This window comes from Lepidochelys kempii, chromosome 10, assembly GCF_965140265.1.
Source record: "Lepidochelys kempii isolate rLepKem1 chromosome 10, rLepKem1.hap2, whole genome shotgun sequence".
In the NCBI taxonomy this organism is placed as follows: domain Eukaryota; kingdom Metazoa; phylum Chordata; order Testudines; family Cheloniidae; genus Lepidochelys; species Lepidochelys kempii.
Genome location: NC_133265.1, coordinates 5,080,737 through 5,095,370, shown reverse-complemented (window position 1 = coordinate 5,095,370; position 14,634 = coordinate 5,080,737). Strand labels below are relative to the sequence as shown.

At 48.9% G+C, this 14,634-nt stretch overlaps 1 protein-coding gene across 9 annotated transcripts in view; it reads right to left on the bottom strand.

Annotated features, from left to right (window-relative positions):
- Nucleotides 1–14,634, bottom strand: part of CHTF18 (chromosome transmission fidelity factor 18) — a 54,709-nt gene that overhangs the window by 35,784 nt on the left and 4,291 nt on the right. For all 9 annotated transcript variants that reach the window (XR_012161076.1, XR_012161077.1, XR_012161078.1 and 6 more), the window contains 12 exons: nucleotides 14,096–14,148; nucleotides 12,158–12,302; nucleotides 11,205–11,417; nucleotides 9,991–10,088; nucleotides 9,761–9,884; nucleotides 8,700–8,845; nucleotides 7,121–7,214; nucleotides 6,936–7,034; nucleotides 6,390–6,520; nucleotides 5,801–5,969; nucleotides 3,720–3,944; nucleotides 3,341–3,490 (listed from right to left, as the gene is read on the bottom strand). Coding sequence is in view for 6 of the 9 variants with exons in the window: in XM_073361747.1 (XP_073217848.1) it covers nucleotides 3,341–3,490; nucleotides 3,720–3,944; nucleotides 5,801–5,969; nucleotides 6,390–6,520; nucleotides 6,936–7,034; nucleotides 7,121–7,214; nucleotides 8,700–8,845; nucleotides 9,761–9,884; nucleotides 9,991–10,088; nucleotides 11,205–11,417; nucleotides 12,158–12,302; nucleotides 14,096–14,148 (1,647 nt within the window). In the remaining 3 variants the exon portion in view is untranslated. The remainder of the gene's footprint in view (nucleotides 1–3,340; nucleotides 3,491–3,719; nucleotides 3,945–5,800; nucleotides 5,970–6,389; nucleotides 6,521–6,935; nucleotides 7,035–7,120; nucleotides 7,215–8,699; nucleotides 8,846–9,760; nucleotides 9,885–9,990; nucleotides 10,089–11,204; nucleotides 11,418–12,157; nucleotides 12,303–14,095; nucleotides 14,149–14,634) is intronic.

Below are 14,634 nucleotides of genomic sequence, written 5' to 3'. Positions count from 1 at the left end.
ACAGCCTATTGCACCAAAGACTCTGGGAAGGCAGCTTTGCTTTATTAGAATCACTACCTTTAATGGTATCAATGTCAGTTAAAGACCTTCCCCTCAAGAACATAAGGCCTTTCTGTACAGAGTGATCTAGTAGCTAGTACAGGAAGACGGGCTGCAGGGAGTCAGGATTCCTGGGTTCTGTCACCAGCTTGCTGTGTTAGCTTGGGTAAATCACAGTTTACCTCTCAGAAAAATGGGAGCTACTTAAAGTTACACACAAGCTACTTAAAGTTTTATTCCTTTGAGATGGCTGAAGGAAGACAATAAAGAAGTGCAAAATGGAACAATTTTTACTAGCAGCTTTAATGCTGATAAATCCCAAGAGAATCCTTCGTCACTGACTGAGCTGTGCATACAGTGGACAATAAGCTACGTACCTTTCCCTGCCCATTTATTTCACAGGAAAACTCAGGATGCATGAGAACACATTTTTACTGCATCTTGACATCTGATAACCAGAATATAACCAAGCCGGACAAGGCAGCAGCTGTGTTCAAAACAGGAGGGTGAGCAGAGATGTTTGCATGCAAAAAAAATAAATAAATAAAAATTGAAAGCCCAAACGGTATGTGTGTACATTTGTGTGTAATCAAATACAAATCAGGAATGTTACTGTAGCATTCGATGCTGAAAGTGACACATGAACTGATAAAGGGCTGCCCCATCCCCTAAAGAAGGGGAGGAAGGGTTGTCACAGAGAAATGACAAAGGGAAGTTACAGATAAAGGAGATGAAAGTCCTCGCGTGTAACAGCAGAAATCTGTGTCAAGAAAGAAAGCTGACGTGACAGCGTTTTTTAAAAGATCTACGTCTAATGGCAGAGCCCCAGCAGGGACCCGAGGAAGTAACAATGCATTGCACTTGCTCTCTGCTGACCTTCTGAGGCTTACAATGTGGACAATGCCATTCTGCAGATGGGGAAATGGAGGCAGAGATATTACGTGACTTGCCTGAGGTCATGCAGGGGGTCAGTGACAGAGCCTGGGATAGAAACCAGCTTTCCTCACTCCCAGGCTCTAACTGCTGGACAATATGGTCTCACCCTATTGCTCTCGCAGGCTGTGGATTATGCCAACCACCACTTGTTCCTGTCACAACAGTGCTCCCCCACCCAGCTGGGAGCATGGAAAGCTTGTCTCCTTGATGGCATCTATCATTTCACCAGAGCCTTGGGCCACACAGGCAGACTCCCAGGGACTCTCGGAAGCCAAAAGAGTTTGGTACTTGTACTCCTGAACCCCAGCTCTGATGCAGGAGCACAGTCCAGGTCCCACCATTCCACTGAGCACAGCGCTCACAGGGGTGTTCTCAGCTATAAACCTTCCTGTCCTGTTCCCTGATGGCTGCTCCTCAATCCAGACCCGCAGCACCGACTGCCACACCATGCCTGGGGATTGCCAAGCACAGGCTGGCCAGGGCAGCAAGAAGCGCCATGCTCTGTGCCCGTCTGGTGACGCAAATAGGGGACTCTGAGGAAGAGACCAAACTCCTGCTTGCTTCTGACCCAGTGAAAACCCCACGCAAATCCCTCCCAGCCAGGATTAGAAGCCACACTTGGTCCTTCCATTGCAGGATTAGCAAGCTGTTCCCCAGACTCATTTGCAGTCACGAAGGGACAATCTATCTCCCTTTGGTACTTCGGTGCCCCACCCGGCATTAATGGTAACTGGGGGCATCAGCACCTTTAATGCATTAAGCCTCACACCTCTCTTTTGAGCAGGGCGGGGCTGTGATCCCCATTTTACAGATGGGGAAGTGAGGCCCAGAGAGACTAAGTGATTTGCCCAAGGACATACAGGGCAAAGCCATCCTGTGGCAGAGCCAGGAATTGAACCTGGCTCTCCAGTGTCCCAACCTAACCCCCTATCCATAGACCACTCCCCTCCTTCCTCTGGGTGAATGGTCGAACCAGCCATCAGACATGCAAAGGACATAACATGCCAGCACTTTACAGGGACCCAGGGGCTCAGCCTTAGTGTTAACTCTGGGTAGTAGAGAGCATCCCCGAGAGCCTTCAACTCTTGCCTTCAGGTGCTCTGTCCAGAGGGTGATCCTAATCTGGTGTAGCTGGGAGTGACGATCCTCCCAGAAAGGGGGAGATCTGTTCAACAGGAGAGCGTAAAGGAACGACCTCCACCTTGCAGGACTGGGCCTTCTGTCGCTGCTTGTATTTCAACCACACAAAGAGCATGGCATCCTAGCAATACCAGTTACGAGACTTTCACCAAACCACCCTGCCTTAGCTTCCTGACCGTGGAGGACACACCTTGAACACAGGTGAGATTAACTGAGGGACAAGCACAATGAATCCGTAAAACCTTTAAACACAAAAATAACATGAAGTAGATTTCTTTCCCTGATACAAGGAGGACAGTTAATACCCAGGAGGATTAAAATAGTGAAACACGCCAAATAGGGTTGCGTCACTTTCCCCCAGGCTGGTAGGGACAGAGCCCATCGCTCTCCGGTGCCAAAATAAAAGAGCAGCATTTGCTGACCCAAGTCAGACCCAGCCTCCGCAGCCGCCAGGGCCTGTAAGAGGGATCAGAGAGGAAAGCACTAGTGTCCCAGAACCCACTGGGTGTGCTTTGATCCCGTCCTAATACGGCAGCGTGTTCTCCTCCGGTTGCACTCACAGACCAAATCTTGCTCTATACCCCGCTTCTGCTCCCGACCTTCTCTGTGCACGCTGCTGGTACAACAGCTTTCTCTTCAGGTCTGGCTACCGGTCTCTCCCCCTCACTGGACGGCTGCCTGTACTTCTCTGCTCCCTTCCCAGCGCTGCTGGCCTCACTCCTTTGATTTGACCTCCATAGACACCCTAATTCTTTAGGCACCGGGGACTTACCAGGACTGTTTATGTCCCACCTATGGAAGTGCAAACTGACACTCAAGTGCATAAGAACAGACATGTGCCCCTCTCCCCAAGAGGCTGATTACCAGAGGTGCCAAGTTCTTGCAGCTCCTCCTGCCTTCAGCTGTAGGCACTCAGCACTACCCCACAGACCCCAACAGTCCAGCATCAGGACTGGGATGTCCTATCACAGCAGCCCCACTTTAAAGCTAGCCCAAAGTTTGGAGCACTACACTCTGGGTTGGCGGGCTCAGTCCATTTCTGTTCTCTGCAATTCATACCCCATCCCTGTCTGCTGCTCGGAATTACTCAGTGCATTCTGGGACCCAGTTTGCGCTAGGGACACTTTCCAAAGGGACGGGTTCTCATGCCCCATGGACAAGCACAGGGCACTTGCCACCCATGTGGAGACATTCGCAGACACCGCCCTTCCAGGGGGTCACTCACCGGCCTGAGCTTTGGGGAGATGATGTCTAAGAGCAGACAGAGTGCCTCCAGGATGAGAGACTGAGGCCTCGCGTGGCTCCGAGAGTTAGGTGCGATCCCCGATATCATGGATGCCACGAGATTCTGCATCTGGTTCAGTTTGGTCAGAGCCTGGTTTAAGACAGAGCAGGAAACCTGTGAGCCACTGTGTTGCAAACGCACTTATATCCAAAGGCAAATCACCTAGGAACCCAGGAGTCCGAGTCAAGGTCCCCTGCTCCAACGGCTGCTTCCTTCCCGCAACACAGCTATAAGCATCGCACCTATAGAAAGGAAGCCAATAACCCTCCCTCGTAGGCCCCAAACCACTGGCCCGGGCCCATCAGTCCTCGGTACTTGCCTCGTACTGGCTGTTGGGATAGGCTAGTCTGGGGATGCTGGAAGCAGCAAAGAGCAGATGAAAAGCAACAGGGAGGAAGGGCAGGTATCTCATCAACTGGAAGTTCTGGCCGTGCATCACGGTGCTGCTGACTATGTCGCAGAAGCCTAGCCACTCCAGAGCCAGACACACCGCACTGAAACTGGAATCCTTTAACTTCATGTTCAGGAAGTTGTCGTACAGGCCCTGGAAGGAACAGAGCAGAGCGACGATTACATATTGATCCTGACTAGACAGCCTGTCACCTTCATAGCTGGGAGTCAGGGTTTCAAGCATCCCACTAGTATGTAGTTAAATTGCTGCGTATCCACCTGCTGCACTATCCAGAAGTAACAGCAAATCAATCCTTGTGGCAGCTGCGTGTTAGACGCACACAGGCAACTGACCAGGTTTTATTGATTTGTGACAACCAACGATCAGATCAGCTGCTCTTGTCCAATCCCAAGTTTTATCACAATTGGTGTATCACAATGACCGGAATTTATCATGCTTCTTATTTCTCACCCTCTGAAGGCTAAAGGCCGTGTTTTCATAACTGCATTTGTGTGTGTGCAGGTTAGGTGTACAATTACCATTCCTGAGTCACAATTGCAGGTACAAGCATGGTATTTGCCCATGAAAGTGTGTGGTTTTCAGCAACAGTGTTTGCAAAATTAGCATCTAAATGATTGCAGATTTGTGCAGGTACACAGTTACAAAAATAAAGGCCTATAGATCTTTAGCCAATTAGAACAGTATGGAGTGATCGGTGTTTCCATCAGCAAGTATTTGTTATATCTCCACAAAGAGTTTAAAGGGTGCCTTTGGGGTTTTTAAACTTTGGTACCCCCTGCCACCCATCAAAGGGAACTGTAAACATTCATAATTTGTGATAGTTAATTGAAGAAGAAATCCATTCCCTGGCTAAACTTCCACACAAATGCCCTCACACGAAAACGTGATTCAATTTCACAATCAGAAGGCCTGCCTTGGAAGTCTCCAGACAGCCACTGAGTTCAATCAGTAACATTCCCGAGATTAACTGACACTCTCGCTCATGCTGCTACTAATCAAGGAGCGTCTCTGCCAAGAAAACTTTTCAGTTCACAAAGGGCACATTGCACAGAGTAAGCAGAACGTCACGGAGAAGTCAACGGAACTATACCGACTTCCACCTCAGAGTCCGGTTCACAAAATTCATCTCCCTTTTTCTGTGTAGAATAGCGACATTTTTCCTTCCCTCTGTCCACCAGGATCAGATACTGCGCCACACCACCCCACACCGTTGAGTTCCGTCACGACACCTTGGACTGTAACTCCACATGGGAGCGGCTGAGTCCACCGCTTCCAAGATGCCTTGCGATATCACATCGCCACTGTGGTGGTGTCCAGTGGTTATTTACCCTCCATGGCCGAGATTAACGAAGCATAAGGCGCCATGATTCTCTCATCTACCGAGGTATCATAAGGCAGTGGCTCTCAATCAGGAGTCGGGGGCCCCCTGGGGGGGGGCCGCAAGAAGGTTTCAGGGGGCCTGCCAAGGAGGGCCAAGGTTAGGCTCCCTGGGGCCCAGGGAAGAAAGCCAAAGGCCCTCTGCACAGGTCTGAAGACGAAGCCTGAGCAACGTAGTTTCCCCACGCAATTGCCCTGCTTGCTACCCCCTAATGCGGACCTGGCTTTTATATGCAGAAAACCAGTTGGTGTGGCACAGGTGGGCCGTGGAGTTTTTATAGCATGGGGGGGGGGAGAAGGGGGCTCTCGGAAAGGAAAAGGTTGAGAACCCCTGTCATAAGGGAACCTGGAAGTAATTTTCAGTCACCACCGTACCATAGTGAAACATGGTTTTTCCCTTCATTCCATTCCACAGCCTCTGGCTTGGCCTTATTTTAGAACGGTCAGCTGGCAACAGATGTGGTCCTATAGACTAAAACGGAGAGACCTGCCTGGTGTGATGCCAGCTATAGCTTGTGTTAGCCAAATCTCTGCCTCATAACCTGGGTGGAAAACACCTTGGGGGGGGTTGGAGGCAACAGCACCTGGCTCTCCTGCTGAAACTGCTGTACCTGAGTGAGCTTCTCTTGCTCCCCAGAAGAGGTGGCGAGATGCAGGATGTGATGGAACCTTTGGGTGGATGCATTAAGACCAGCTCTTCCCCCCGACATGTTTAACAGGTCAGCATCAGCTCCCAGGAAGATCTGATTTGGCAAGGAAGGGTCCATTCCAATCCTCTGTCTGGGGAGAGAGAAAGGAGGGAGCATGGGTGAATAATAAACCCCATCTCCCCTGAAGAAAGGGTGGTGTAGTCCAAAGATAGAGATTAGCAGAGTACACTCAGGCTGTTCAGAATGGCTTTAGCATTGCCCTCCATCCAAGTTACAACCAACACTGGAGATGGGACAAGAGAACGCAAGAATACAAGGTACCCAAGAGCTGCTCAAATTAAGCCCTCCATGCTGCAGGATATGAATTATGGCCTATGCACTGTAATGGAGATTTCAGATTTCTCCATTGCAAGCAAATGCACATAGCTACTCGTTTCTGTAGCCATCGTGGTACCTGAATCCCCCTCCTCCGCCATACTGAACAAATGAGAGTCCGTTTCCTACGCTACCCTGCTCTCTCCATGGTGGAGACATAACCAGCACTCTTTACCTCTGAACCTTTGGAAGCTGGAAGATCTCCTGCCAGACGGAGAAGAGCCCCTTGTTCTGGTCCTTCAAGCCAATCTTCATAGTCTGCACCATCCTCATGCTGAGCTCTTTCTTGCCTCGGCCATGAAGGAACTGGAGAAACAACCAAGAAATCTGATTATAGCCAATGCGATGAAGAATGTGAGGGAGGGTTGCTGCTGAAGAGGAAGGAAATTAGGGGGAAGGCAGAAAGAGGCTTTCAGTGGCATTTGACCATTCATCCTTCCACGCTTGTGCTGATAAAAATGGGAGTTAATGGCACCCGAATCTGACTTTACATACTCTGTCGATAGGGTGATGCTAAGTTGGGATCCCAGAAAAGGGGGAGATCTGCTTAACAGGAGAGCTGAAAGAAATTAAGTAGAGCAGACTGCATGGACATTTCAAGGGCCCAGTGATGGGATACAGAGCTTTTCCTCTAAACTGCCAGCTGGAATCCAGCCCCGTGTCAAGAGCCACAGAGTCAAGACCACCCAGAGGCCTGTGGGAAGTGACAGCTCTGCTGTACCTGCAAGGTGTTTATACATGAGCGGATGTCATTCTCGGTCTTCTCACACAGCACTGTGAGCGCCCCTGTATCCGCCTTCATGCCCTGCTTGACGGCAATCTACAGAAAAGGGAGTTAGTGCGTTAGCTCCTGTATGACACAGAGAAATAATCCCGGGCAGAAAGGCGCTTCGGGTGTACACTGACCTCGTATAGTCTCTGCACCAGCCGGGAGGGTGCAGTCTGAGGAAAATTTAAGAGGAAAGCTTGCTGTCTCAGCTGCCTCAGAGAGGGGACATACCTGCCAAAGGGAAACACAGAGGCCTTTAAGGATAACCCTTAGGGAGGAGGAAAACCAACCAAAATAATGGGCCTCTAGCTACCGCCCAGGCCTAACTCCTCTCTTCAGTGGAAGTTTGGTCCATAAGGGGCTCAGGCCGCTCTATTGTAGGCCCTAGTGTACGTTTACACATACTGGGTTAAAAGGGTCCTGGGTAGCTGAGGGTTTGTAACGCACACGAACAGATGACTTTGCGATTTAAGAAAGGCTAGTAAGAATGAGGTTTAAAAGGTGCCTTCTCTGGGGAGGTTTGATAACAAGTCACTAAGTTGGCTTGGGAATGCTATGGTGGGCAGATGCTGCTCACAAGGGCGTGCTGGGACCAGAAATGTGCCAGCCTCTTTCCCGAACAGGGCTACAGTTGTAATTTAGCTGGAGGAGAAAGAAACAGTTGAATGATTAGAGAGAGAAAGAAGGGGGGGGGGATTGCTTTCACATAACGAATCAGTGTCTTCACCAGAGGTCCCCAAAGTGTGGGGCGCGTCCCGCAAGGGGAGCACAGAGGAACATAGAATCATAGACTATCAAGGCTGGAAGGGACCTCAGGAGGTCATCTAGTCCAAAGCCCTGCTCAAAGCAGGACCAATCCCCAATTTTTGCCCCAGATCCCTAAATGGCCCCCTCAAGGATTGAACTCACAACCCTGGGTGTAGCAGGACAATGCTCAAACCACTGAGCTATCCCTCCCCCCAGGGGTGCGTGGCAGGGCCTGGGCCAGCCCCCATGGGGGTGGGGAGGGAGCGCCACCCAGCTCCCAGCTCTGCTCCAGTCCTGCCCTCAGCTGCATCCCCCAGCTCCAGTGCCTGGCGCCATCCCCAACCTCAGTGTGGCTCTTTTCCTGGCTTGGGGCCGAGGCTGGGGTAAGGCCAGGAGCAGAGCCACACCTGGCCAAAGGCCTGGCTGCCGGCCCCCACCGCAGCCCAGCTGCGGCTCCACTCCTGTTCCTGCCCACCTAGAGTGACCAGACAGCAAGTGTGAAAAATCGGGCCGGGGGCTGGGGGTAATAGACACCTATATAAGAAAATACCCTGAATATCAGGACAGTCCCTATAAAATCAGGACATCTTGTCAGCCTACACCCACCCACAGCTGCAACCCTAGCTTCGGCCCCCTTACCCCTATCCACCCACCAGCCCCTTCCAGATGTGGCTCCATTCCCGGCCCAGCAGGGGTGCGTGGACCAGGGTAAGGGGGCACCCTCCAAAAAGTTTGGATACCACTGGTCTTCACATTCACACCACACAAACCACGTACTCAGTGTGGTTTGCAGAGAAGGAAGCAAAGCATTCAGAAGTAAAACGAAACACCGCCATTCTTTATTCTAGACCCAGCCTTCCACAAGGCATGGAGCAGCCAGCAACCCCAGCTGGTTGGTTCTGGTTTTATGCCTGATCCTATCTTCAATTTCCTGACCCAGAGTGAAAGGCCTAAATGAAAGATACTAACTGGTCATTGCAAATGCAGATGATTGGCCTTAATAAGATGCCGCCTTCCCTTCTCCTTTTTCTGCCACCTGCTCCACCAGGGTTAGCTGCCGGCTCAGTCTCTGTGTTCTTACGGTTGATGATGCTTAGCAGCACATTAATAGAAGCCTTGAAGAATTGGGTGCGGGAAAGAAGGGAAAAAAGAGTGAATGTTAGTTATTGAGGGATGCAGGAAAGAGTTAATACAACTGAGCGAATTCCCAGCGATGGGGGAAAGGTGGGGGGTGAGTCAGGATGCTCGACTCCAGTGCTGCTGGGTGGGGCACTGCTCAGCTGGATCTCTCTTCTGCAGGGTCTTCTGCCCAAGATCAAGCACAGAACTGATGTTAGCATGAAATCTGTCCCTTACTGGGGGACTCTATGCTGGCATCGCTGGGGGGGGGGGCGGGCGCTGCGATCCAATCTCTGAGCTCTAGGTCCTGTATGTATCCTCTCCCCAAGACACCCAAGTGTACCGAATGGTTTTTTTTGGAAGGCAGCCGACCAGCACACAGCCCAGTTAAAGGCTTCACCCCATTCTACAACTGAACTCTATCCCTCCCATTTCTGACTTGCTTAGAACCCTCTCGACCTCTTCCGCATTACACGCAGCACGCATTGCTGCCACGAGTCGCCACCCGAGGAGTCAGGCTTTGACATCTCATTGGTCCTAGCCAAGGGAGAAGCCAGGCTAAGTTCTTCTCTCTCAAAAAGTTACTGACCAGTCTGGACTTGCAAAGGAGAGCGATGGTGACGAAACACACCTGCAGCAAACCACTAAGGGTCAGATTTTTAAAGTGTCTAGTGAGTTTTTCCAAAAGCCTCTAGCCAGTAACTCCCAAAGATTTCAGTGGGTGCCAAGCAAGTAGGAGTTTTTGAAAATGTCACTGCGTGCCTAGATACCTTTCAAAATCTGGCTCTAAGAGTCTCGGTCATTTTCCTGCTCCCCCAATACAGAAGAACAAGTGACGAGGAAACGGTAGGATCTCCCCAGCTATGAAACCCAAGGTTGGGCCCCCCCCGGTCCCAAGTCATGGGGCTTACAGTTGGTGCACCGTCTATCTCATCAATGATCAGGCAGTTTGGCTTCTCACTGGCCCCCAGCACAGATTTCATTTGAGTAGCAGCGTCAATCCGCGTTTTGAATATGTCCGGGCTGCGGTCATCACTGAAACAAAAGCCGTTTGGAGACATTTATATCCTCTTGAGTTTATTCGACCTTGAAGATCTCCTGCCAGGATAGACTGGAAGGCCAGGCAGGAGAACCGACTCACCTGGCGTTCATTTCAACTGCATTGTATCCCGCTTGCTTGGCAATAACGTGGGCCAGCGTGGTCTTCCCCAAACCCGGTGGGCCACACAGCAGCGCCACCTACAGCAGAGAGTGGGAATGCAGAGCAATGCACACCGTGTGCCCAGCACAGGAGACCGTCGCTCGATACCAAACAAGGTCTATGTTGCAAAGGGTCAAAGCTCTATAGCCTGAAAACTGCTCTGTCTTCAAAGCTGCCCCATCTTCTACCTCTCAAGACTCCACGAACTTCTTGGCATTCAGATCCTATGGTGCTTTATACAGCAACACTAGCCCAGTATCCTGATCAAATCCCAGTTTGGGTCATTGTAACCTTGCCTATTTAATTCCTGCCATTTCAATGAAATTCTTCTTCACTTCCTGTCCTAAATGATCCTGTGGTACTGCTATTAAACAACAGCCTCTGTCCACCGTAGCAGTGGCTGCACTGATTGCTATAGCTATGTATTTTACATACCTAAGTCTGGCCAAGTTATAAAAGCAAATGAAAACAGTTCACTTATTCAAAGCGATGGGAGAATCCATTAATGGAACACATAAGGCATCCTTAACTATAGGCATCAGTGCCAGCAATATGTATGATGGTATATTTAAGTTTGTAGAGTGCTTTGAGATCCCTTCAGGGTGACACGTTCTGCATAAGTGGTTAAGATCCCAGCAATGTATTTACTTAAAACAATCTTTGCCATAACCTTAATTTGTATCCCTTAATTTGCTGTTTAATCCAGCAGAGGAGATGTATGCAGTGCTATTCCGCTGTTGAGTGTCTATTCTTGTTTTCCCTTCAAAATCCATTCATGGGACAGAGCTAAGCTGACCAAATCATAAAGCCAAGTGTATGATTTTATCCTCCTATGATGTATTTGTGCAGCGCTGCCCTCTGCTGGAAGGAATCGTGCCTGCTTAAGGGTACATAATGTCACCTCTAGTGGAGGGGATTTTCAGAAGACAAGATTGAACTACAGGACAAGCACAAGTATGCGCCCAGCTGCAGCTGCCTGTGCTTGGAACAGTCTCCTTTCACCCCAGCCGCTATCCCACTTTTTAAACTTGCAAAATGCAAGCGCAAGCAGAAGTTGACAGTAAAACCCCAAGAATTCACTTAAATTCTAAAAAGTAAATCCAGATTTCTCAGGGTTGTGCTGGAAGAGGAGGGGCAAAGCTGCTAATACGGACCTTGTATTTGGGTCTCTTGTGGTGATCCAGCTCAGCTTCCAGAATCTCTTCTGTGAATTGTGCCTTACTTCTCCATTTGTTCTGCTGCTCCTTGGGCTGTTTGAATGGAGGGCGAGCGTCAACACTCGGCTTGGCTTTCTTCACGGGTTTTTCCCTCCCGAAGACCAACACGTCCCACAGCTTCAGCCATTTCAGAAGGCAGCGATTTGTGTACTGAATGACAGAGGAGGAAAGGGGGAAGGATAAATAATCAAAGGAGCTTGAAGGATCTGCCTGAGCAGAAAATGAGAAACAGACGAGTGCAAGAGAGCCTCCCATGTACAGAGCTGAAAGTATCCTCCTCTGTAGCTTAAAAAGCTACCGTTTATGGACCGCAAAGATCTCGGTTGGGAGGTTCTTTTCCATGTGCACACATGAAACAACCAACGAGCTGAGCAGATCAGACTCGAGCCTTCAGGAGGCAGTAGGGATTTCTCCCCACCCCAGCCCCTCAATAAACACACAATTGGGTGTCCCAATACATGGATATAATTAACTAAATCAGGCATTTGACATTTTAATCTTCTTGAATGGAAGGTGCCATTTGGGTTAGAGGTAGTAGCACCATCTAGCAGGCCCAGCACTGGATTAGGAATCAGGAGACCTGTGTTGTATGCGCAGCTCTGCCATTGGCCTGCTGGGTGACCTAGGCATGTCCCTTCCCACCTCTCTGCCTGTTTTCCCTCCCACCCTTTGTCTCGCTTGGCCATTTAAATGTTAGGTTGTTTGGGGCAGGGACCATCTCTCACTATATGTATGAGCAGCACCCAGCACAATGGGGCCCTGATCTCAGCTGGGGTTTCCAGGAGCTGCGATAACACAAACAACAATAATTTGGCACCAGAAACTCCCAGGATTAAAGAACTATCATAAAAAGAACCCCCCATCAGGTCTACTTTATATAGAGATCTTACATCATCACTGAGCAGCTCCGTGTAGTGTCTAGGAGTGAATCTGTCGACCCACAGGCAGTGCAGCGCAGATTCCTCCTCCTCGTCAGCACCATCCGTTTCCTCATTAGGCTCCGGGGTCTCATTTCCAGCCTCTCCAAGGAGGGGACTGCAAGGAACAAGGCAGAGATTAAAAACCTCAGAGCACAAAGTGCCCACCCATGAGAGCCTGTACCAGAGTCAAAGGAAAGATCAGGCAATAGTCATCATCTATAAACACTAGCCTAGGTTCAAAACATCCAACACCAAAAGGACAGAAGAGATCCTAAATCCAGCTAACTTAATCCAGTTAGAGAAATCCACCTGAGCAGTTAGTTCTCCCTTCATCGCATTTCTCTAACTGCCCCAGGTCATGGGCTACATGCTAGCCCACTGAGCAACTTCTACCTATTCAGTGTTGAGGTTTTTTGAAAGATCACAGACTGCACTGGATAAATAGAGGTGATGGGGCTTGGGTATTTTTTAGGGCTGTCAATTAATCGCAGTTAACTCACACAATTAACTCAAAAAAATTAATCGCGATTAATAGCCGTTTTAATCGCACTGTTAAACAATAAAATACCAACTGAAACTTATTAAATATTTTTATGTTTTTCTACTTTTTCATATATATTGTATTCTGTGTTGTAACTGAAATCAAAGTGTATAATATTTTTGACTATAAATATTTGCACTGTAAAAATGAGAAACAAAGGAAATAGTATTTTTCAATTCACCTCATACAAGTGCTGTCGTGCAATCTCTTTGTCGTGAAAGTGCAACTTACAAATGTAGATTATTTTTTTTGTTACATAACTGCACTCAAAAACAAAACAATGTAAAACTTCAGAGCCTACAAGTCCACTCAGTCCTACTTCTTGTTCAGCCAATCGCTAAGACAAACAAGTTCATCTACAGTTACAGGAGATAATGCTGCCCTCTTCTTATTTACAATGTCACCAGAAAGTGAGAACAGGCGTTTGCATGGCACTTTTGTAGCACGGGTTTCCAGCAGCGGTCACACCATCGCCAAGCACAGAGGTAAAATAACCTCTCGACTTGTCCTGGAGATTCCCCTGCTGATGCATCCCAGAATCACATTAGCTCTTTTGGTCACAGTATCACACTGGGAGCTCATGTTCAGCTGATTCTCCACCCCCAAATTATTTTCAGAGTCACTGCTGCCCTGGATACAGTCCCCAATCCCATAGGTATGGCCTACGTTCTTTGTTCCTAGATGGATTCATGTACATACAGCCATACTAAAACCCATATTGTGTGCATGCACCCAGCTTACCAAGCGATCCGGATCGCTCTGTATCAGTGACCTGCCTTCTTCATTGTTTACCACTCCCCCAATTTTTGAGTCATCTGCAGTTATCGGTGATGATTTTATGTTTCCTTCCAGGTCATTGATAAAAATCTTGACTAGCATAGGGCCAAGAATACATGCCTGCTGGACCCTACTGGAAACATTATTACAGTAACACCTGGAGGCCTCATCTGAGATCAGGGTCCCACTGCGCTAGCTGCTGTACATATATGTAGTAAGAGACCATCCCTGCCTCAAAGAGCTCACAGTCTATATAGACATGAGAGGCAAACAGCAAGCGAAAAAGGATGATCATGTTACAGATGGGGAACTAAGGCATGGTGTGATTAAGTGACATGCCCAAGGAAATCTGCGGCAGAGCTGGAAATTGTACCCAGATCTCCCGAGTTCCAGTTCATGTCTTGGACCACAAGGCCATTCTTCGACCTAAAGAAACCCTCTAGAGCAGGCTCCAATGAGCAGGAAGCATCAGTGGCTGAGTCCCAACAGAAGCCTCATAGTGGTGACGGAAGCGGCACCAGAGAGCGACGTGTGAGAACCCTGGCAGTAGATGCTAGAAGGACAGAAGGAGAATTGCCAAAATGACCCACCTGTTTAATATTTCGGTCAGCCGCTGCGATGCCTCCAAAACCCGCCTCCGACGCTTAAAAACAAACAGGGGTGCGATGGGGGTCAGAAATGCTCTAATACATGGCTGGTGACTTAGCAGGGATTTCATAACTAATGCTCTTTGCCTGGCAGGGTGGCAAGGAGGTTATGCCGTGATGACTATTTTGCTTTAGTCCAAGAATTAAAATCCATATATTAAAATACGTCACTTCTCCGGTGGGCATTCTCCAGACCTGGCTGTTCAGGGACACGATATTTGAGGCCACGTTTTCGAAAGGTCTCCATCTGTGCTTGCAATAAAACAATCTGTGTGCGTCTGGTGGGTCCTTTGGTGCAAGTATGAATGAGGCTGAGCACTCAAACACTGACTGCATGCTCCTCAAGAAGGCCATCTGGCCAATTCTGAAGAACCAAGTTTTCCGATCTACCATATACAAAAAAAGCTAGTTTACAGAGTGCTACCCTCTCCTAGCTCATTTTGATCTCAGTGTTCTATCCACACAAGAAAGAAAAATGAATC